General features: G+C 38.8%; 1 protein-coding gene across 1 annotated transcript in view; it reads left to right on the top strand.

Moving 5' to 3' along the window:
* The window catches only part of CHN2 (chimerin 2), a 158,585-nt gene that overhangs the window by 44,484 nt on the left and 92,036 nt on the right, over positions 1 to 22,065 (top strand). The window contains exon 2 of the mRNA XM_040070700.2: positions 21,766 to 21,804. Coding sequence (XP_039926634.1) covers positions 21,766 to 21,804 — 39 coding nt within the window. The remainder of the gene's footprint in view (positions 1 to 21,765; positions 21,805 to 22,065) is intronic.

The following is a 22,065-nucleotide window of genomic DNA, read 5'->3' as shown; positions in this document are numbered from 1 at the left end:
TGCCAGTCTGACCCATTTCATTGGCATATTCAGGCAAAAGGTTGTGTTGATTTTATCATTTTTGGAAAGAATATACTGAGCACAACATCAGTGTGTTGTCTGTGATTTATTCTTTGTGAGTCCTGACAGGGTTTCAGCCACTGGTTTATTTCTGCCAATGTCACACCATCAGAAGCTATTAGCTAAAGTCTTGACAGTTCTCACCTCTTTATCCATTGTCATGACACCATTTACTAGCTTTGCGCTCTGTATACTTGCATGCATTGGATCTTGACTTATCAGCTAATTGGATTGTGTTAATCAGCTTTTAAACTGCTTTTATTGGAGACCTTTGGCTGAGCTATTGGGGCAGTGCCAGCATGGTTGGAATTTCTGCTTGGATGTAGTGTAATAAATTTTAAATTCCAGATGTGATGAGTTTCACTGTTTGAGAAGTGTAATGTATGTCAGTGAGCTGGACCTGCCTGTTTGGTTGGAAATCAGGAAAAAAGAGGACAAAAATTTCTTGCAGCTGTTTGTAGAGGCACTGTGGGGAGGTAAGGAAGGTGTGGAGTTCCTAGCATATAGAGAGCAATCCTGGCAGAAGCTAAGAAGTGTACAGCTACTTACACAGCAGCTATTGCCAACTTTGAAACATGTAGCAGCTTTTTTTCCAGCCCATCCTCAATTTCTTATCATGGCTGTAGTGCCACAAGTAACTATTTTCTCAGATCTTCCCACAGATATGCTTATTTAAGATGTTTCCTGACCTTGTTTCATCCAAAACAAACTTAGTTAATTTATGCAGCCTGGAAAACATGTCTGTGTTTAACCCTACCTGATACACTTTTGTGGGGTGAGGCATCTCAGGTTGGACCTGATGATCTTGGAGGAGTTTTCTAACCTTAATGTTTCCATAATTCTGTGGTCTGGCAGAAGGGCTAATCTTTTTCATGAAATCATAAAAAGTTGGATGGAAGCAGCCTTTGGAAGTCTTGAAACAAAAGACTTCCAAAGTCTTTTGAACTTGGAAAGTTCAGCGCTGTCTCTGAGGAACCTGGTCTTTGTCCAGCTTAGTCTTGAAAACCTCCAAGAATCAATGTTGCACCATCCTGCTGGACAGCCTGTTCCACTGCTGCCTAGGATTTTATTAATCACATTTGTCAAATCTGAAGCATCCAAGCTGTTGTTTGTGATGTTTACCACTTGTTGTATTCCTGCTACCGAAGTGAATTTGGATCTCTCAGCACTTCAGGAGCTCTTTAAACCGTAGTAGGCCGCTATTAGACTCCCTCTTGACCTTCCCTTTGCCACACTAACAAAGCCCAGTTCCCTTAACCTTTCCTTGTGGGTCACATGCCTTCTGTGTGGTGTTTGTATTATTTGTGAAGAAGGCATGCTGTTGGTTCCTATTTATTTGGAGTGCACCATGACCTCCAGGTCATTTCAGCAGGGCTGCTACACAAGCAGTCAATTTCCAGGCTTCAGTGATGTATGGGTTTAGTCTGCTCAGAAATCAAACCTCACACCTGTAGTTGAACATGATGAAGTTTCTGTCTTCCCAGTCCTCAGTTTAAGGAGTATTGGCACCTCATTGGATTCTCAGCTGAATCTCTTAGGGAGGGATTGGGCTAAAAAGTAATTTATGATTGTCCACAAAGTTGCTGAGGGGTCTGTTTTATCGCTCAAGTAGTTGATGAAGATACTGAGCAATATCAGCCTGCTACTGATGTTGTGCTACTCAGCTGATTGCCAGAGCAGTGGTAAAGTCCCTTCAGGACTGTCAGCCCAACCAACCAGTTTTCAACAGGCCAAGGAGTCTCTCCTTCTAGCCCTTCCTCAACTCTCAAGCCAGTATGGGAGAGTCCCAACGTCAAAAAGTGTAATAAGCTGAGATATATTGTATCCACCTCTCTTTCCTCATCCCCAGAGCAGGTTATTTTTGTTACAGAAAGCAGTCAGCTCGATGAAGCATGGTCTGCCTGTGTTGAGTCTTTTTGATTGCCTTCATGTCCTTTATGTGTCTGGAAGTAAACTCCTGAGAATATGTTTCTTGCCTGTACAAGGACTGAGATGAGGTGACTGACCTGTTTTTTCCTTGGTCCTCCTTCTTGCTTTTCTTAAAATAGGTATATAAGTATTTTTCCAGCTCTGGGGACTTACTCTGATCATGTGCATTTTCTCATACGTAATGGCCACACAAACACATCAGCCAACTCTTTTGTCACCCCTGGATAAATCCCCTCCAGTCTCGGATGTTTGAATAAATACACTGAATTTTGCTGATGAGTCCCTAACCAGTTACTTACAAACTGTCAGCTGCCCAAACTTTCTAAAACTGTAGTGGTCCATGCAGGGGTCTGGAAGCAAGTTTTTCCATATTGTGATTCTGCTTCAATAATCTCTGCGCCTGCATTTCCCCTGAACTTCCTTTTGCTGCTAGCATTGCTTGCAGAAGCCCTTCTTGTTTCCCTTTGCCTAGCTGGCTAATTCAGCTGTAGCTGGCCTTTGACCTTCCTGGTGTTAACCCCTAGTGTTTATCCTCCTTCTCTGGTGCCTTTTTAACCTGCAGAGCTGCTTGTTGGCGAGGATGTGCGCCTGCACCTTGGGTGTTCATTGAAGCGCTGGGAAGCTGCGAGTGCACAGACGGTGTTCCTGTCGCTCTCCCTCCAGGGCAGAGGAGTGCCTGCTAAAGATACCATCTGAATATTTACATCATTTCAGTCACTTGCTTTTGTACACATGTAACAGGTCATGAGAAACTATTACTTTCCATATCCCTGATGGCTATTTGCAGTATGACTAATTTATCTCAGCAGGCACTCTGTTATAAATGTGTATTATATTGGGACAGTGCTGTAAATGGCCATGTTGTTCAGAGGAATTGCTCTGGTTCAACATAATGCTTTTCCAGTTACACTACAGTGCTGCCATTTTTTTTAATTCAGTGCAGTTAAAGTGTCATAAAATTGAAATATAGGAAGTGAACCTGTCTATTTTTTAATTCAGAGTCCACATAATGGTACAATCTTGATACAATCTGTATTTTAAAGTCAAGGTAAAGCGATGCCTACATAAAACTTTGCCCATGGTTTTTCTATATGGACACTGATGTATGCCACTGAATTGTTTATGTCCTATGCACTTCAGAGTGAGTGGGTGTGATGGAGTTCTGATGGTGACATGTGGGAAGAAATCTCCTTCAGTTTGGTCGTCCTTCTCTCACATTCTTTGGAAACAGTGTCAGCTGAGACAGGTAGTTTGTCTTGCCTTAGTATTGCGACCTCTTCGTTCTCCTGACTTTTACATCTTGATACTTTAGACTTTCTCTTATACATATTTAGTTTGACTGAATGTGTTTTCTAGTACATTTTACTGGTAACTACAATTTGTCAGTAGGATGGATAGATAAATAGTGTTGTGAAAGCTTTTCAAGTCAAACTTTGAGTAGATGTGTTTTCTAATGCATTAATGGCAGCTCAAATATCCACTGTTTCACTAATTGTATTTCTTATTCAAGCTGAAATGGCTTATTCCTGGACTCTTTTCTAGTATCAAAGTAACAAAAGAGCAGTTGACTTTTACCTTAATTAAGTTTACTCAGTGAGACATCAGTGTGCAAGGTCTGCTGCACAACTGTATTTCAGAATTATGTTTCTTTTAAGAAGACATCTCAAAGGTCACAAGAGACACTTCTCAAAAGATTTTCAATAACAGCTTGTTTGCAAGATTAAATTCCAAAACAGTAAATGAATAATGAATAGAGTTGAAATTGGATATATAACAATGAGTTTTAGAAGTGGGTAAGGTAGAACATGTCCAGTTTGAACAGGGGGAAAAAAAAAAAAAAAAAAAAAAAAAAAAAAAAAAAAAAAAAAAGTGCACTAATCGAAATCAGAAAAGACACCTGAGCTCTAAAGCTGTTTGAGATTTAACATTTTTCCTTGGATAATTCTATCTGTTCTAACATACTTAGGTGATTTTTTTTGGGGTGGGGGTGAGGGATTTTTTTTTGTTTGCTGGTAACTTTTGTCTCAGTACCTCAGTTACTTCCTGCACTTATCTGCTTCTTTGTGGAGTTAGGGAGTACTTTGTTGTTCATGAGGAACTAAATCAATCATCACTTTCTCATGTCATCTTGCATTGCATCAGCTTCCTTTTCCAGATGAAATGGATGGGTGTAACTCCTCATGGAGTTTAGCAGTGCTGTTTGCTGTCTTGGTTTTGGGTGGTGGTTGCTTAATATTAGCCTAAGCATTTAAACGTTGCAGTTAATTTATATTTATCCATGCCAATGCAAAGCTTGGAGTTTAAGCACTGTTGAGGTAAATGGGCATTTTTATTGCAGTAATGTTGTACCATTATCCCTACAGTCATAATTGCAAAGATTTGCATTTTCAATGGATGTGGGTAAGGATTAAGAACATGAGCAGGAGAGAGGTGGGTTGTAGAGATAGAACTGAGAATGCAATTTGTCCTGCCAGCATCCTATAATTGCTAATGATGCCTTAGAAGAAGTAAAAGAACTTGGGACTGTTGTTTGCAAGATTGGCAATTAGTTTGTTTACTGGGGGGTCAATGGAATATTTTTTGGGGTATGAGAGCTGACAGGTAGCAAAAAATACCTTATCATTACAAGTTTACTATTCAGTCTGGAACTGCATTCAGGTTTGCGTAGAATTGAAATTCTATTGAAACAGAAAAACAGATTTTCTTCAACGCTTTGTACAGTCTGCTCCACTCTGATTCAGTTCCCTGATGTCATAAGAGTCTGCTACCTAAGTTATTACATTAATATTCATTGGGTACATCAGTATTGCACTGCTGGAGCCGATAAATTTTGGTTTAGTTTAAAATCAGAGATGATATTTTATACATTATGTTAGCATACAATTTTTATTAGCATATCAGACTGGGAAAGAGTGATGCATTGCAGTAAAAAGCCAAGTATTTCAAGTTAATTGCTGTTCTATTAAGTAGAAGTGGTGGTTTCAGCATAAAAGAGTGTAGAGAAATGTTTGGCTAATGAAAAGAGCGCTCAGAGTGATAGTAATTGTTTGATGTAGTGAAGCTGCTGGTTGAAAATACTCACCTCAGCAGTCAGAACTGAAGGCCCTCAGAAGGAGGTATGCTGAGATGGGACCAATCCAGCATGCAGAAGCATTTATGGGATGAGCCCAAAAGGCAGTGGTGCCTACCAAGGCCCATTGTGGTACTAAAAATAAAGAAAGAAATAAAGAGCTGCCAAGATAGGTATTCAGCAGCAGGTTTGTCTAACCTGACCTGTTCTTTTTGTCCAGAACAGGTTGTACAATAGAGCTAAAACCACATTAAAGCACTTGGTTAGAGGGTAGCTGGTAGATGCAGGTGTGATCCAGCAGATTCTTCTGCACCGCACATTGCCAACCCACACAGACAGGCAGCTCCTCTCACGGGGCCACAGTGAGGGCAGGGAATCAAGGCAGGTGGTTTTCTTAGTGGCTGTCCTTCTCTCCTGCTCACCCTCTTGCTGTGCTTTGGGCAGGTGTGGAGCCATCACTTCTTGGAACATGCCACTAGTCATTGGCAGCTCCTTGCCAATTCCCTCCAGTTTACATACTGAGCATGATCATCTGTGGTGGGAAGTATCCCTTGGTCCAGTTTTGGATATCAGTGTGTTATCAACATTATTCTTATCCTAAATCCAAAACAGCACTGTACAAGCTACTAAGGAGGAAAAGTAACTCCATCCCAGCTCAAGCCCTTTCTTGATTTCCTTCCACACCCACACCCTCAGGGTCTTACTTCCTCTTCCATGACAGAGTTGCAGATAAAATCAGTGGAGGAAGGGGATCCAGCTTTTGCTGACTGCTGTGGACATCTCTGTTCAGGAATGTTGAATGAAAGCTCCTGAGACGCATTTTTATTCATAATATGACAGCAGTTTCCTTCCCTGTGCCCCTCTTCAATGATGCTCTCAACTGCTGCCACGGATTTCTGTGCACTGATTTGAGCACTGCAGCACCACAGGGTTATTTTTGTCAGATTAGAAATATCCAGTCTGCTGGACTTTGCATTGAAGATTGAATTTGTTTACTTCAGTCTCCCTCTCTTTCTGTTTTTATGCTGTAGAGAGCTTCTTGTTTTTGAAATGTGTCTGGTTATTTGAGGCAGCAGATGTATTTATGGCTCATTTTGTGCTGATGTCTAAAGGCCAGATTTGAACAGGAATTCTGCTTCTGCACAAGACTTGGGGTAAAGTGGCTCCTTTCCCAGGAAAGTTCAGAGAGAAAGTCTTTCTCTCTTATAGCAATGGAGCATAATAAGGAGCATTTGGAAGAGTTAGAAATTGAACTCAGTGTCTGAAGATTGAGTACTGTCCTTTAATTGCAAATCATTCTTTATAATTTCTAGATGTCAGGGTGTTCCATTCTCCTCCATCCCTGAACGGTCCCTGGTTTGTCTTTTGTCTAGCTGGACCCATGAAACTCTGAATAAAAAATTGGTAAAACCATAAAATTTATTTTGGAAGTCAGTGCAAAGAAGGAAGAAAACTTAGTAATTTATATATTATGAAAAATGCAGTGAAACTATAAGGGATCAAAAGAGTTGTAGTGAGCATGTGAGAGGGATGTAGTTGTATATGTAGAATTATAGTTAGAAATATGTAGATCGGTAGCACACTGATTATATGTGTAAAAATAAAGACCAAATAATAATAAATATATACGGTAGAAAAAGCTATTTCTATATGTGCTGGTATGTGAGCATATTCAGAAAAAAAAATGTTGGACTTCAATAATTTTTTTATCTACATTAGGGTATAGTCATTGCAAAAACATCCATTTTCAAATCTGATTGTACAGCACTGGTGTTTGGTCAGATGTGCTGCCTTTTACTTTGATTATAGATAAAGATTCAGCTTTCTGCTCTAAAATAAAGTTACCTTGCCAATATAAGGATGAATGAACTGGGCTTAAAGTGGATTTGAATAAAGAAGTGTTTGATACTGCTTCTCTTTTGGGATTGTGGTAGTTTTTAGGTTAGCTTTTAAAGAGATTTTCAGTAATTGTTTGGGGGTTTTTTTTCCATCAGGCTGGACACTTCTTTCAGTGATTGGTGGAATCTATATTCGTCCAGTGTGTAGATCAATAGACTGCTGTAGTTCCATAGGTGCTTTTAATCTTTACTGCTTTAGCAGTGCATGCAAATTCTGTCATAAGAGAGTACTTCTGTAGACCTGGACAGGCAAAGATCAAGTGCCCTTTCAGTGGCAAGAGTCCTGGACTGTAAGGGGTAATGAGAGTGGCAGGCTCTGGTTAGCATCATATACTGCATGAATAAAATTATTATAATTGGTAAAGCTAAGTAGAATATATTGCAGTCACTGGTACTGAGCTTACCAAAAGAACATGAGAACCATCTGCAGTTTTACACCATGACCACAGGGATTTCTAAGCTCACAATGCTTATATATAACTCTGGACAACTCTTTGGCTGAAATAAATCACTCTCACCCTACTGAAATCAATGGAGCAGTTCTAAGTTTTATAAATCAGAGTTTGGCAATCTCTGATATAAAATTTTTATTGAGTTGAAACACCATGGAGGTCTCAGCTGTAGGCCGCATTCATTTTTTATCTCTTAGGAGATGTTTCTTCAGTACAAATTACGCTACTTTATTCCCACCTAAGTTCACTTTTTGATAGATTTTAAGCTAATACATATTACGTGGCACTTTTTAAGTAAACCATGCAAGGATTTGTTACCTATTGTCCAAAAGACACTAAATGTAATAATTGAGATGCAGGATAAATAGTGCAGGAATATAGTGCACCAGTCTAGGATACGCAAAAAATAACACTTCCGTAGAACAGCAGGAGCAGTCAAGGCTCAGCTCTGAAATCCTTGTTGGAACTGGTACAAAAAGACACTTGTACTTTGAAGGACATTGCAGCTTAAAGTTGAAACTGTTTTAAGAGAAATCATAAGAGCTGCAAAGCCTTTCTTCAGAGATGGTATCAACCATTTTGGCACCTTATCAGTCATTTCTCTTGTTGTTATAAAAACACTGAGGCATTTTCAAGTGAGTGTTTTGAGAAGAGCATTTGTACAATGCTCTCCTGCTGTATTAAAAGTGCCTGCAATGCATTTCTTGGGGAGGTATGATTTGGAGCGAATGATCATGAAGAACCACCTCGTGTTAATATTCTTCCAGTACTTTGTGCACAGCCGCTGGGTCGCTTGGTGGAGGCTTACATTTCACGTCTCCTCCCATCCAAGGGTTATGTCATCGTAAATTGCCTGCGGCAGAACTTGGCATTCTCCTGAATTTCCCTGTCTAATGGCACCAATCGGGTGCCTCGTGGACCTCATCAGATACACATGACTGCTCTCAAATCTGGCCTCCTCATTCCGCCGGGGACTGAGTCTTGGACCCCAATGAATGAGAAGCTGGGAGGAAATGTGGTTCTTCTGGACAATGGATTAGGTTCAGAAAAGAAGCATTTATCAGTCAAAAATATGTACCATTTGGGGACTCTGGTCCATGCTTTGCACAGCAGCAGTGTAAGTAAATTGACTGGCGTCAGATGAAATAATGCACTGAAATCAAACTACTGAGCAATAGGCTATAGGCCTGTCTTTGAAAATACTATGAAGTCAGCTGCTGTTCTCTGTTGCAGCTTAAGCATGGAAGGATATGCTCAGGGTGAGCTGCAGTTTGCTTTGAAATAATTCTCTCTTCAGTAGAGATAGGTTATTATAAAACCTTGATCCAAAATAATTCTATTATTTATGTGATGTGTCACTTCTATAAAAAGGTAACATAAATGTATTGAGATTGTTTTCCCTTGTGCTCTCAGAAGAAACTAAATCTCCACCATTTTTCTTAGCATTTATAAGCAAACCTCACTCATGTAATAATAAATCAGCTTATCCTAAGTTATTGCAAGTCTATTTATGTGATGCTCTGTGCTGCTTTTTTTTTTTTTTTTTTTTTTTTTAACCAACGTCTTCTTCTGTTTTCTAGTTATCTTTTCATTACATTCAGATGAAACTACTCTCTTAATAGTTAGGGGAGGATGCTGTGACTGGTACTTATGGCTGACATGGATAGCACTCCCGTTACCCTACTCCTTTTCCATCTCTTTTCCTTTTATCTGTTGGATGCTTGCCACACACTATAATCACAAGCACTTTTAGGTCAGCGACTGCTGTGTTTTATTTTTAAACTGCACTTATTAGCAGTTGGACGTAACACCGAACCTGATTTTGGGTTCCAAATGCTGCCATAATGGGAATATTTAATGATAATAAAATGCTTTGCTTCTCTTTCATTTAGAGTTTCACCTAATCTGACTAAGCAATCAGCAGTTAGTAGGCAGATCTAAATGAAATATTATTACTCTATAAAGCTGTTCAAATTTGAATGACCTTTTATTTAAGATGCATAAGCATTTTTCCAACATTTACACTGTTAAGCAAAGTATATGCTATAAAGGAAGCATTTATTGCTTGCTTGTAGAAATAAAATACAATATTGGTAAGTTAGCTGGAAGCTTGTAGATATCCTAAAAAGATGACAAGGTTAGATAAGCAGGAGAGCTAAGCCAAAATTGCTCTGGAGGTCTTTCTGAATAGCTGTCAGTTTTATGTTCTCCTAGCACAATAATGGGCACTCCCAGGAGGTGGAAGTCTCATGGGATAATTATTCTTCTGAGGTTTAGACTGGTTTTTCTATGCCTTTTCCACAGATTGGTAAGACTGCCTTATAATTATTCTCCTCTTTCACTAGATGTTTCTAATGTAGAAATTAATAGAATTAAATTTGTATACATGCACTGTACTTACATTACCTAGCCTATTAATGAATTTCAAGCAATATTGAATGCTATCAGATGGCAGTAGTAAGTGGTCTGGTTAGCTTTTATCTTGCAAATTGGATTTAAGTCTCACTGCCCTTGCCTCTTGAGATGTGTTTCTTTTTAATATTCAGGTCTATTTTCTGCTGTCATAAGCAGGCATATTTACTCTCTCAGATTGGCATACCTTTAACTATCCTTGAAAATAATAAGAAAAAAAAGTAAAAGTTTAAAATACATGTATATTTTACAGCTGTTGAATATTTTTATAGTTCTCAGTATGCACAAAGCTGACACAGTTGCTCACTATCTCCCTTGTGAGTATCAAATAATGTTGATGAAATTAAGCAAAAAACCTGGCAAAACCTCAGCTTCTTTTGCAGTGGGTTGTTGGGCAGCACACTGTCTCAGTCATTAGTTGCGACTGATGTTGCCAATAAACTCACAGACAACCAGCAACCTTGTCCTCTGGGCTCTCAAGGAAATCTGTATTTTGGGAGGTTTTGCTTACTAGAATGATCTGACAAGCACTGACAGGCTTTCCTGTATGATATAACGAACATTCAGGAAAAGCAGGAAAAACTTTTTTGAAAAAGATACACATGTATTGGTGTATTTCCAGGATGAAATACACCTAGCTCTGGTGATGTTGGACATGAGTGAATTAGCTCATCTTTTTACCCAGCTTTTGTGTCTCCCAGGATGAGAGCAGAACTGCAGAGCAGTGGTTGCTACTACGACTTGCAGTTCTTGCTTGGCACCAACCCTTCCCTTAGCTTAAAAAAATGGCATCATTTTGCTTTGGACATTTGCCAGATCTTTCCAAAGGAAAGGCTTGAATTTGTTTTGTTCTCCCCTCTGTGCTCCAGAGAAACATTAGTCAGTTTTGAGTCTCTGAGCATGTAGACACACGTTTGTCCTCCGGGAGTAATGAAATGCTTGAATGTGAACCTTGCTTGGATGAAGATCGGTTATGTTATCAGAAGAACAAAGCTCTCCTTGTTTCATTACTGGGAAGCAATTGATGGAAAGCATCTTCTTTGTGTCCATAGGTATCGATCTGCCTATACATGGAGGTACTGATACCTCCATGTGAGCCCTGGGAGCTTGGGCACACGGACAGAACAGCTTCTGTGATTCTGCCTTGCCTTTGGCCAGATTTCATCGTCAAGGCTGTGGCTGTGCTATGGCATTTAAAGAATTCTGACTCATTTGCTGTTTAAAGGGAAGACTGTGCTGGATCATACAGATCAGCTGCTGATTTTGGCCCACAGGAAAAAAAAAAAAAAAAAAAAAAAAAGGATATTTGTTGTCTAAACTTTACCATTCAGGGTATAAATCACTGTAGAAAGTGTACTTGCTTAATGGAATTGTATTGAATATTGTTTGTTATTTACTTGCTGGAAGCTTACAGCAAATGCATTTGCAAAACTTTTGATGACTATTGCTTCTTTTCCCCGAGCATTTGCAATGAAATATATTAAATACTGTTGTGCCAGAACATTATTTGTCCTTACACAGTGTTTCGGCGGGATGAGTTAGAGGGTTGGGTCAAAATTGTGGCAGTTAGGTGTATCTTTAAAAACAAAATGATAGAACAGGGTATGTTTTTTCCTTACTGACTGATTTTATGATCGAAGACATAATGGATGTGCTTTTAAGCACTAGCTTTACCATCTTCTGAGTCTTTCTGTAAGATAAGTGGGGTAAGAAACAAATTTTATTTGTTATTTTTACAGATTGTTATTTATTCCAGAAAAGGTACCGAGAAAAATTGTGCTTTCTACTTCCTTTGTAATTTATTTATGTAAAAAATAAGCAGCCTATCTCTGATTACACAGAAGCAAAATCCATTTTTCTATAGGAATTACTGTTTCCACTATATTTGATTTACTTATTGCTATAAGCAGAGAAATTTCATGTGTTCTAAGACACTTAAATGCAGTATTCTTATGCTGTCTGAATCCTTAAAATTTTCCAAGTAGGAAACTGGGGTGTTATCCAGGCTGCAGTTGCATCTTCCTTTATACATTGTGGGTGGCTGAATTCTGTCCTCTCACTCGATGCCGCTGGATACACTCGTACAGTTGTCCCATGAGCACCAGTTTGGAATTGTTTTAATGTGACAATGAAAATGCTAGAGAGACGTGGGGTTGGCCTCATCAGACATGCCACTGGCCAAAGTTTCTCTGGGGAAAATGCTGACAACATTGCAGGTTGCCAAAGAGGAATTGTCTCACCTGTGCCCAGGCATCAGGACATTTTGCACGGACCTGTTGGTTAGTTTGATAAAACTTGTGGAAGTCCTAAGTGTATTTTAAATTTTATAGTGTTTCCTACAAGGTATTTTGTAAAAATATGATGCTTTAAGAACTCATTCTCAACTATCAAAGTTCCAGGCTGTAGTAAAAAGCTCTTGGAAGAATTACAGACTTCCACAAGACAATTAAAATTCCTCCCAAGTAAGAAAACAATACACAAACTGTATTCTTCTGAGGGCAAATGCTCCGTGATAGTATTTTAAATACTGGTAGTAATTCTTTTATGGCTAAAATTGCAGAGAAGGAGGTGTACTTACATAGATCTTTCTAAAACATGAGATTCTTATCAGTGTAAACATACTGTCATGGAACTGAATTTTAAGAAAGTCAACATTTCTCTAGTATACAAAGTAGTAAGATCAGGAACATCTGTAGTGGGAGAGTAGTTAAATGGTGGGTGATGGTAGAATAGAACACACCTGTGACATGTTTGTCCGACTGTACAACATGCTTGATGAGAAAGTGGGTGCCTCAGTGATAGCTGACCTTCATCTAAACTGTTTTCTTAGAAGAGATAAACTGAAGATTCAGAGCCTAACTTCACATAAAGTAAGAATTCAGTTGGCCTTGAACATAGCTGATACACTTACATAAAGCTGCCCACCAACGAATGTGATTAATAGTGTCACGTTTTTCTAACAGGGGAAGTATATAGGTACAGTGTTGCTTCTTATCCTAGGAGTCCCATTTATTCCAAGTTTTATCTGTGGGAGTGATAAATATGCTTTGCAGGTGGGTGGTGATTTTCCTGTTTTTCATGTTTTAATGTATAGACGCAAATACTGCAGCAATACTACAGGACCTGTAAAACAAGACAAAGTAAAATCCAATTATTTGCTAAGATTTTATTCTTCTGCAGATCATTATGCCTGCTGTGAATGACAGGATATTTCTCAGCTCTGATATCCAAGGCTTGATGGTGCGTTTAGGCCACAGAGTTCATTAAGGTCCCTGGGATCTGTGTAGTCCCTATGCTAAATTCAACACATTTTGTGGTTTTTGGAAGCTACCAAAGTAAATGCTCTGGTTCCCATGGCTTTGCTGAGCGAGATGAATTACTGGATTTCCATTTCATTCTGAGTATGCAGTTTTGGTCTTTAGAAATACTTACATTGTTGTATCCAGAGAGGGGCAAGTGCAGGGCTACATAGAGCAGATGGGCACGGTCTCTAAAAGTGGATTAACACCTCCACAGTCAGCTGTAGGACTAAGACTACCTCACATCCTCGAGCAGACAAACACTTGGGCCCTTGCTCAGAAAGATGATAAAATGACTCATGTCAAAAATAACAGAGTTACCAAAAGCAGTGATTTGGACTTTGCTAAAGGTTAATAAGTTCTCAGGGAACGTGCTTGCTCTTTTGATAAGCCAGATAAAGGGGTATCATGTCAACGTATGAGTGAATTTCTGGAACTGGGAATGTGCTGGCAATACTTCAACATAAATGCTCCAATTGAAATACTTCATGGTGACCATTTTTTGGCATTCTTGTGATTATTTCTGTCATATGCTCTTTCCTACCATTCTGAACTGCTTTGCTGAGGCCAGGGATCATTGGCTGGAAGGTTGTGGGGGATGAGTTTTAGGATGCAGTAAGTAAATGACTGGAAATGCGTTGCCATGTCCTGTGCAGTGATAAAATTGCTGCAGCAGAACTATGCTCAGATATGCCAGCTGATTATCTGATTTTGGTTTTTAGCCAGGAACTAACTGGTCATTAGTTAGACGCTAAAGTGTATCTGTGTAAGATATGAGGTCTGCTAATGTGATGTGATTTAACTTATGTGATGTGTTTATTCCTAAAAGTATGTCCAATCTCTCAGTCAGGGAGCGCTCTCATGGTCCCATTTTAATGCCTTGATGCCTTGATGAGGCTAAAAACATGAAAAGATGAAAACAATTGTTTTAGATTATAATTACACTGACCTTAGTGTTAAAATTAGAATGGTAACAATCATCTGGGTGTAATTTTTAGGGACCAGATTAAATTTAATGGCAGCCAATAACTACAACAGCTTTTTTGACAATGAAGGATGCAAATATTTTTGATGATTTTTTCATTGTCTACCTTTCTAGTTTTTAGACACAAATCTTTAATAATCTGTATAAGGAAATGCTTCATTATTGCTCTGGGAAAAAAAACAAAAAAAAACAAAAAACCACCACCACCACCAACAACAAAACAAAACAAAACAAACAAACACCCAAAAAACCTTTCCAAAACACTTAGATTATTAAATGCCATCCAGGGGCAATAGATTAAGTGTGATTCAGCATTTAAAAGGACCTACCTGTCTAAGATTAGGTAGTGTGATTATTCCTCTGCACTCTTAAATCTGGCATAATTCCCAAGAAATATTTAAAGTGTTGGGAATATTTTTATCAGCTTACTTAGATCCCTGTCAGCTTCTTGGATTTGCACTCTGGAAGAGCTTGTTTAATTCCATTTTTTGGGCCCTTAGAAAGACTAGACTCCTAAAGAGAGTTTGAAAACTAGAACCCTTTTTCACTTCTCCTATTCCTATTGAGAACTCTGATTATTCTTTCTCAGTTTCCAAATTTAAAGTTATATTTTCAATGCTTTTAATTATCTTTAAATCTGTGCAGAATAGAGAGGCGGGTTTTTAAATTAATGGAATATTGCTCCAATCTAATGGTCATAGCTGGCTGAGCACCACTCATCAACTACAGAACATGGCTCCTTATAATTTTGTTCTACAAGTTTAGCTGTGGATTTAAAAAATTCAAATCTCATTTGATCTATTGGAATATGTCCCTAATAATTCTCTTACTTCAAACTCGTATTTTATTTGATTCTTGGTAACTCTTCTAAAGCATTAATTTTACCTATTTGCCTGATCATTCACCTGCATTTTAGTAGAACAGACACATGCATTAAACAAAAGTAACCAGAGACTGACCACCTGTCCATTAGTGGAAAGATACAGTTTTGAAATCTGAGGCAAAAGCAGGAGAGAGCACAATTTGGAATGACCCTGATTGGTAGAACTGGCTAAATGAGCTACCTTCAGAGCAGTGGTTTCTAATAGCAAGTTTGTGGTAGGCAAAAGGAAAAGATAGAAAATAGCTGTCAATTTATATTGTGGTTATTAAAAGCTTACTGCTTCAGTCTAATTGCTGTGTGAGAGAGAACTCCACCCCTTTTGTGAGCTTTTCTGACATTTAAATTACACACTATTGCTGATTTTTAATATTTTTTTTAGGAGAGAACAGCACAGTGGGAAGCTCCCATCATCTGAATTAATACACCAATTATAAACTGTATTGCAAGTAAACAGTTTGATCATTTCTGTATCTTATGCTGAAAGCTAAAGTGCCTCATTAAGACAAAAACTGAAGTCTCATTCCATATTTTAGCTGTCCATGTACTTGTGATGAGAAAGTTCAGTGATAAAGCTGGCAACTGCTCACTCCTCCATGGGGAGCTATTCATTCTGAATGAAATATTAAAAAGAGTTTTTGACATGCTGAAATATTTCAACAGCTTCATTGCTAATTATTAACTGCAAAAGAGTTAATTTTGCTCTTCACAGTAGCAGTGACTTTTCAGGAGTTAGACTGGGGGACTTATTTGACAGTATGAGTATTTACAGCTTTATAAATAAGAATATTCTTCCTTAGTATGGTCACATGTGCCTGTAAGGGTAGTTACTGTATGTAATAGAAGTCGTCATGATGTCCAAAGTATATGCCAAATGAGTGCCATCAAATACAGAAAAATGTGCCAGTTTAAAGTAGTTTGCAAAATGACTGCAAAGTGACATAGTTGTGTATGTGTATATATTAATTGTTGAGAGGGCAAAATAAGTTAAACCAGCCCTTCAACAGGACAAGATTAGCCAGTAGGGGATCAGATAAGGAGAAAATGAGATTCTGTAATCGGTATTTTTTTAATCACAGTGTGGAAACTAAAGAATGGATGTATGTTTTACATGTCAGAAAATAACTGATGCCCCCTTAAGAAGCCCCCTCTTTCACTTTAGTGTCCATCCACCAGTGTATGCCAAGAACCACCCACCTGGAGAGCTGCTTGGCAGAAAAGGACCTGGGGGTTCTGGTGGACCCCAGGCTCAAAATGAGCCAGCAATGTATCCTTCCCTTGAAGGTGGCTGGTGGGACCCTGGGCTGCAATTAGGAGCAGCATTGCCAGCAGGTCAAAGGAGAGCTCATCCTTCCCCTCTGCTCAGTGCTGATGAGGCCACAACGGGGTTGCTCTGCCCAGTGCTGGGTTCCCCCGTGTCAGAGAGCTATGGATGTGCTGGAGAGATTCTTATAAAGGGCTGCAAGGGCATTGCAGGGCTGGAGGATCTCTCCTATCAGGAAAGACTGAGTGAGCTGGGACTGTTCAACCTGGAGAAGAGAAGGCTCAGGGGAATCTTATCAAAGTGTAGAAATATCTGAAGAGAGGGTGCAAAGAGAACAAAGCCAGCTCTTTTCGGTGGCACCCAGTGATGTCACCAGTGACGAAGGGCACAAAAATGAAACACAGGAGGCCTTGTCAGAACATCAGGAAACACCTCTTTGCTGTGAGGGTGACCAAACACTGGCACAGGTTGTCCAGTGGGGTTGTGGTGTCTCCATTCTTGGAGATACTCAGGAGCTGTCTGGACATGGTTGTAGGTGGCCATGCTTGAGAAGGGGGTTGGGATCACATGACCTCCACAGGTACCTTCCAACCCCAGCCATGCCGTGGCTCTCTGATGGCCATCCACAGTATAGTAATAAAATTCTGTCTGTGTGAAGAAAAATATTTTTAAAAACCATGTCCATGAAGAGTGCAAACGCTCTTTATCTTTCACAGAAGCTCTTACTCAGCAGTTTTCTGTTCTATATGTAATTACATATATAAAAGTAAGAAAAAAATGTTTAATAATACATGCTAACTTAATGTTTTGGAAACAAAGCAATAAATATGAAAGTGTACGTGGTAAACCTGTGAAAAAACCTCTTTAAAGGAAATATATAAAGGGCATTAAAATACTCATAATTATTAGTCTTGGTCCTAAAATAACAATAGAAGATTAAAAAAATTAGTGACTAGACTTGTTCATCCGGTGAATCATTTATCTGCACGCTGCCAGTAAACCAGTGGCTTCCAGATTGGCTTTTCCTCACGCACAAGTGTCTTTCCTTGCACATGCAGGTCATAGTTTTAAAATTAGTTGTTACTGGAAAGGAAGTCTAAAATTCAGACAATGGTGGCAGAGAATCCAGGCTGAGGCAGTTCTTCCAAGGTGAACTGCAAAGTATTTTTTAATAATTCTTTAGTAAGGACAAAGGCAAAAAAGAAAAAAGAAAAAAAAAAGAAAATCTTTACTCTCTTTTCATAGACACTATAAGAAATCAGCAAATAATGATAGTTCCTCTTTGGTAGCTGTCCTGCTGCTAGTCTGCCTAATTACTGTCCTGGGAATCACTAATACCTTTAGCATATCTAGAACTGGGCATGGCATATAGCTATAGTATGGATATTTGTTTCTGTTCGCCTTATGCTTAGAAATGCCACTTACAAGTCAGAAATGTGGCATAATTTGTGGGCTTTCCTGTAAAGGAGAGTTTACTCTTTTCGGTGCATTACCAGTCTTGATAGTCAGAACAGCAACTTTGAACTTAGTTTCTAATTAGATCTGCTTTAGCTAAGTCAGTCCCAGTGCTGGTAGCACAAACCCACACGTGTTGGCATTACATCATCATTTTCACAAAGTACAAGGAAGTAGTAAAAAGCAATTCCTGTGTCTTTGACAACTACATCCAGAAAGGTGTCACTTTGGTACAGGGCCAGGCCCGGTGAAGAGCAAGGGTTGAAGTCCATGGGTAACTTTACTTACTATAAACTTAATGTAATATCATTTCTCAGAAATTGCTTAAGAATGGCTCTGACTAATGTATTAACCCTTTACTGCCCACTGTTGGCAGTAATACTGTATTCTGTCTTCACGTTTCTTTGAAAAAGATCTTACGTAGTTTTACTTTTTATCTGTCTGCTTAAAGCTTTGCCAACTTTTCAATCCTCCCTTTACTGTAGACTTCCTACACTTACTCGGCTTTAAGTGCTCCATCAGCTTTAGGAAAGTAGTTTTTCCTAAGATCCTTTTCATCCTCTCTGCTCTGTGAAGAGTAAAGCAAGTACAGTGAAGAAATAGCCCTTTTTTTTCCTTACTCCCATTTTCCAGTTCCAAGTATCATTTTTGGTTTGACAATTTTCTCCAGTAACTTTTTTTTGTCGATTTTGTGTTACGAGAAACTTTCTCATAGCTGTAATATTCCTCAAGGGTCAGCATTCTGCATTCCTTTTGCCCTTCTGTTTAGCATACAACTGCCTTCTAGTACTTTTTTAGGTTTAATAAATACTCACTTTCTCAGCTGGTATGTTTCAAAGCTTTTACTTCACAGTATTGCCTGTAATATTATTTGTGGAAGTCTCTCATGCTTTTTTTGCCAATTCTAGTCTTTGCAGTAAGTACTCCAAGATTTTCTGGTTTTGCCAAGGTAATTTATGATACAGTTTTGAGAAGACTTAAAAGAATTTTAAAAATACTGGACATTCTGTAATTCTTTTACAGTGAGTCTTTCTTATGCTGACATTCAGAAAAGTATGTCACAGATGACCTTGGGATATTTTGTTGGGTTTTTCAGAGCTGTTACTTATCTTGTGATCTGAGTTTCTCCTTTGACAACTGCTTTCAACCTTAGCTGGCACGTTTTTTAAATCTAGACAAGAAGTCACTGTAGAAAATACGAACCTTTTGAGAAAAGACCAATAGGAAAGACCCTGTCTTATCACCTGAGAGTACCCCAGTGAACCCTTTTCCCCATGCTGCCAGTCACAGTTTTGATAGTTATTATGATCAAAGTTCATATGAGGGATATCATTTCATGAGACATCGATGCAGAGCATTTGTCATTTGTGCCAAGTCTGATTGGTTGATTGATGACTGACTGATTGATTGATTTTTGCTAAGTGGCTCAAAGCTGAGGTCTGTTGTTCTTGCTGAGACCATTACCTTGTGCAGAACTGAAGGCACGAGTTGTGTGAGTTGAGGTGTCCTGTAGTAACAGAGCCAACCACCCAAACTTGTATTGGTAACTTCTGTGAGCCAGAACTGCTGTTTAAAGTCTAGTGATGGAGAGTGGAGCACAATTTAATGAGTAAAGCTGCTGTGTAATACAGAGAATAGCAAAATGCAGAAGAACAGAAATTTCAAAAAGGGCAAATAGTAGTTAACAAATCTGCTCAGACAGGATTTGTCTGTTTTGGCCTCTGAGTTAGGAATGGATGAAGTTCAGTCTAATCTGTCAACCAGGATGGGAGTCCTAAGACTTTACCATACAAGGATGAGAGCTGTCGAAACAGGGGTCCAGCAGCCTCCTGCCACAAGAGGAAGAAAGAGGTTTCTATCTGGGTTCCACTAGACCTCATCCTGATCCTCAACCATGACCCTTGTCTCCAAGTTGTATTTAAACTAATTATTCTTTATTCCCCTACAAAGGGATGCCATCAAATGCATGATAGCTTGACAACAAATTCTATTAGTACTATCACTGGGGCATTTTGTTCCCTGTGATTTAGAAACATGCTTTCAACTGAAGGGATCACAGAGGACGTTAGCAGTACCTCGTAATGGTGAATGTGGACCTGGTGACATGTGGGTTTCTTCAGAGTATGCTGTCTTTTAGAGTTATTCTAGCTATTGAGGAATGGTCCTGTTCGCACTTTCCAGGGCAGACAGATTCAAAACTGTGACAAATCAAATGCAATTATTGGGAGTTCGGTTGTATGATTTATCTCCTGGATGATTCTCCATCTCGGCTGCAGTGTTTCCTCACCATCAGTCTGTCTCCAGCTAATGAAGCACTTTATGGCCACTTGTACATCAGCTTTCACTGTTAAATTTACTGTGCACTTTTTAATTAATTTGGAAGACTAAAGCAACAACTGGTACTTGTTGGTTTTTCATTGTTTCTCCCCCTATTACTTCCTTATCTGAAGTCACAAGTATAGATAGTAAGATATTTGGATTATCTCAGTATTTCTTCTATTGGAAAAGTATAGTAAGTGAAGAAGGAAATTCAGAAATTCTCTTGCAGTAGCACAGAAATATTGACAGAAGAATTTAATATACAATATTGTGGTGTTATAAAAAACTGTATGTGAAGCAATAGATGTATGGGGGAAAAGAGTGACATAATACTATTATAATTTGAGAAAAAAGTCAATTCTTTTATGAATAAATTTAATTCGTCTCATGAATAGCCTCATATAATTTAAAATAAGTCTTCTGCATAATGAACTTGCAAGCTAATTACTCTTGGATTGCCACAGCACAGTATAACTCTGTCAGCCTGGGAGCGTTTTGAACTTTGTCAAAGTTCAAAATTCGGTTGGTGGATTCAGTTGAAACTGAAACTGAATGAGTTTCCCAATCAATACATCTACAAATTGTTGCAGGGTGCTATTCCAGGCATTAACTGTGATTGTTGTTAGATTTACCCTCTTCTAAAACAATAGAGTTAAAAGTGGCAGATGGTAGTTAGTGATTAACATTCCTAGTAAACAGACTTTTGCAGGAATATATTTAAAGTAGCTATGAGTATGTAAATAGACAAGGAGCATGAGCTATGCAACTGTAATTGAATTATATTAGCATAACTTAAGTAGAAGTTTAGTAAATAACAAACACCTTAATTAACCTGCACAGTTCTGGCAAGTTAATGACATACCCGTGGTAATCGACTTAAAAGTTTTTGGCAGCATGACAGCTCAGAGCCAAACTAGTACCCAGTATCCAACATCCATATTTGTCACTGGTGTTGCTCCTTCTGCTCCAGTTTGGCTTCTGCTGGGATTTCTGTAGGTTACAGCCCTTGGCTTTCTTGCAGAGAGGTGGAAACCTCCCCATGGAGTGGTCACTAATGAAAGACACCAACTCTTTGTGCCCCAACTCTTTGTGCCCCTTTATTCAATAATGTTACAATAATGTAACCTGTTTGTAATGGCAGGTTTTGCAGTCTTTCCTTTTTCTATCTTTTTCTTTCTTCTTTTGTTGTTGTTGTTGTTGTTGTTGTTGATTCAGCTTCTGGAAAAAATGCCAATTATATATACTAGTGGGTTCAAGAAGTGTAATTGACCTCACTGAAACTGTCAGGTCTGTGCATCCGAGTCCAACCTGAGCTGTGCATCTTTTTAGCCCCAGTGTGTGTTATTCATGATGCTCATTCTCAAATCTTACTAGTGGGGTTAGAAACCAGATTGAAAGCCAGTAGTGATCTATCTGTTTATCATGCCAGGTAAAGCAAATAAATAAAAACCAGCCCAGTTAAGTATTTTAAAACACTGGTGACTATTGCAAATTGGTAAGGAATTATTTTGGTTTTTTTCAGTTGAATAATTTGGGAAAAGCACATTGGATCCACAAGTGGTTGAAATTTGTATTCTTCTTTCACATAGCAAACTGTACTGTAAATAGGCTATCATCTCTCTTGGGAAAGAAACATGAATTTTGCTGACAAGTAGAGTTCTCTCAGCAGAAAAATGTATGCTGACAGTTTGACCCAGTGGCCAAATGACTGATTTCTTTCTCCCTTTTTCTTTCTATTTTAGATGCTGAAGAATACCAGCCTCCAATATGGAAATCATACTGTGAGTATACAAGCAATTTAAACAATCTTAGTGCCTTACCAAGGTGTCAGTCACTGTTAGATCTTTTCTCCTTTTTTTTGTTTGGAAGAAAGACATAAATGTACTAGATGCTCGTACAAATTATTGTATGGGACAGCAGCAAAACCTGATCTTTTATGGATTTCCGTGGAACAAGGGCAGCAGGATTATGTGCGCCAGATTCCCTGCATTGCCTGCACACACGTGTGCAGCTCCTTGGTTTCATGGTTCCTCTACTGAGAT

Source organism: Hirundo rustica, chromosome 1 (genome assembly GCF_015227805.2).
Source record: "Hirundo rustica isolate bHirRus1 chromosome 1, bHirRus1.pri.v3, whole genome shotgun sequence".
NCBI classification, from domain to species: domain Eukaryota; kingdom Metazoa; phylum Chordata; class Aves; order Passeriformes; family Hirundinidae; genus Hirundo; species Hirundo rustica.
This window is presented reverse-complemented; position numbering and strand designations above follow the sequence as displayed.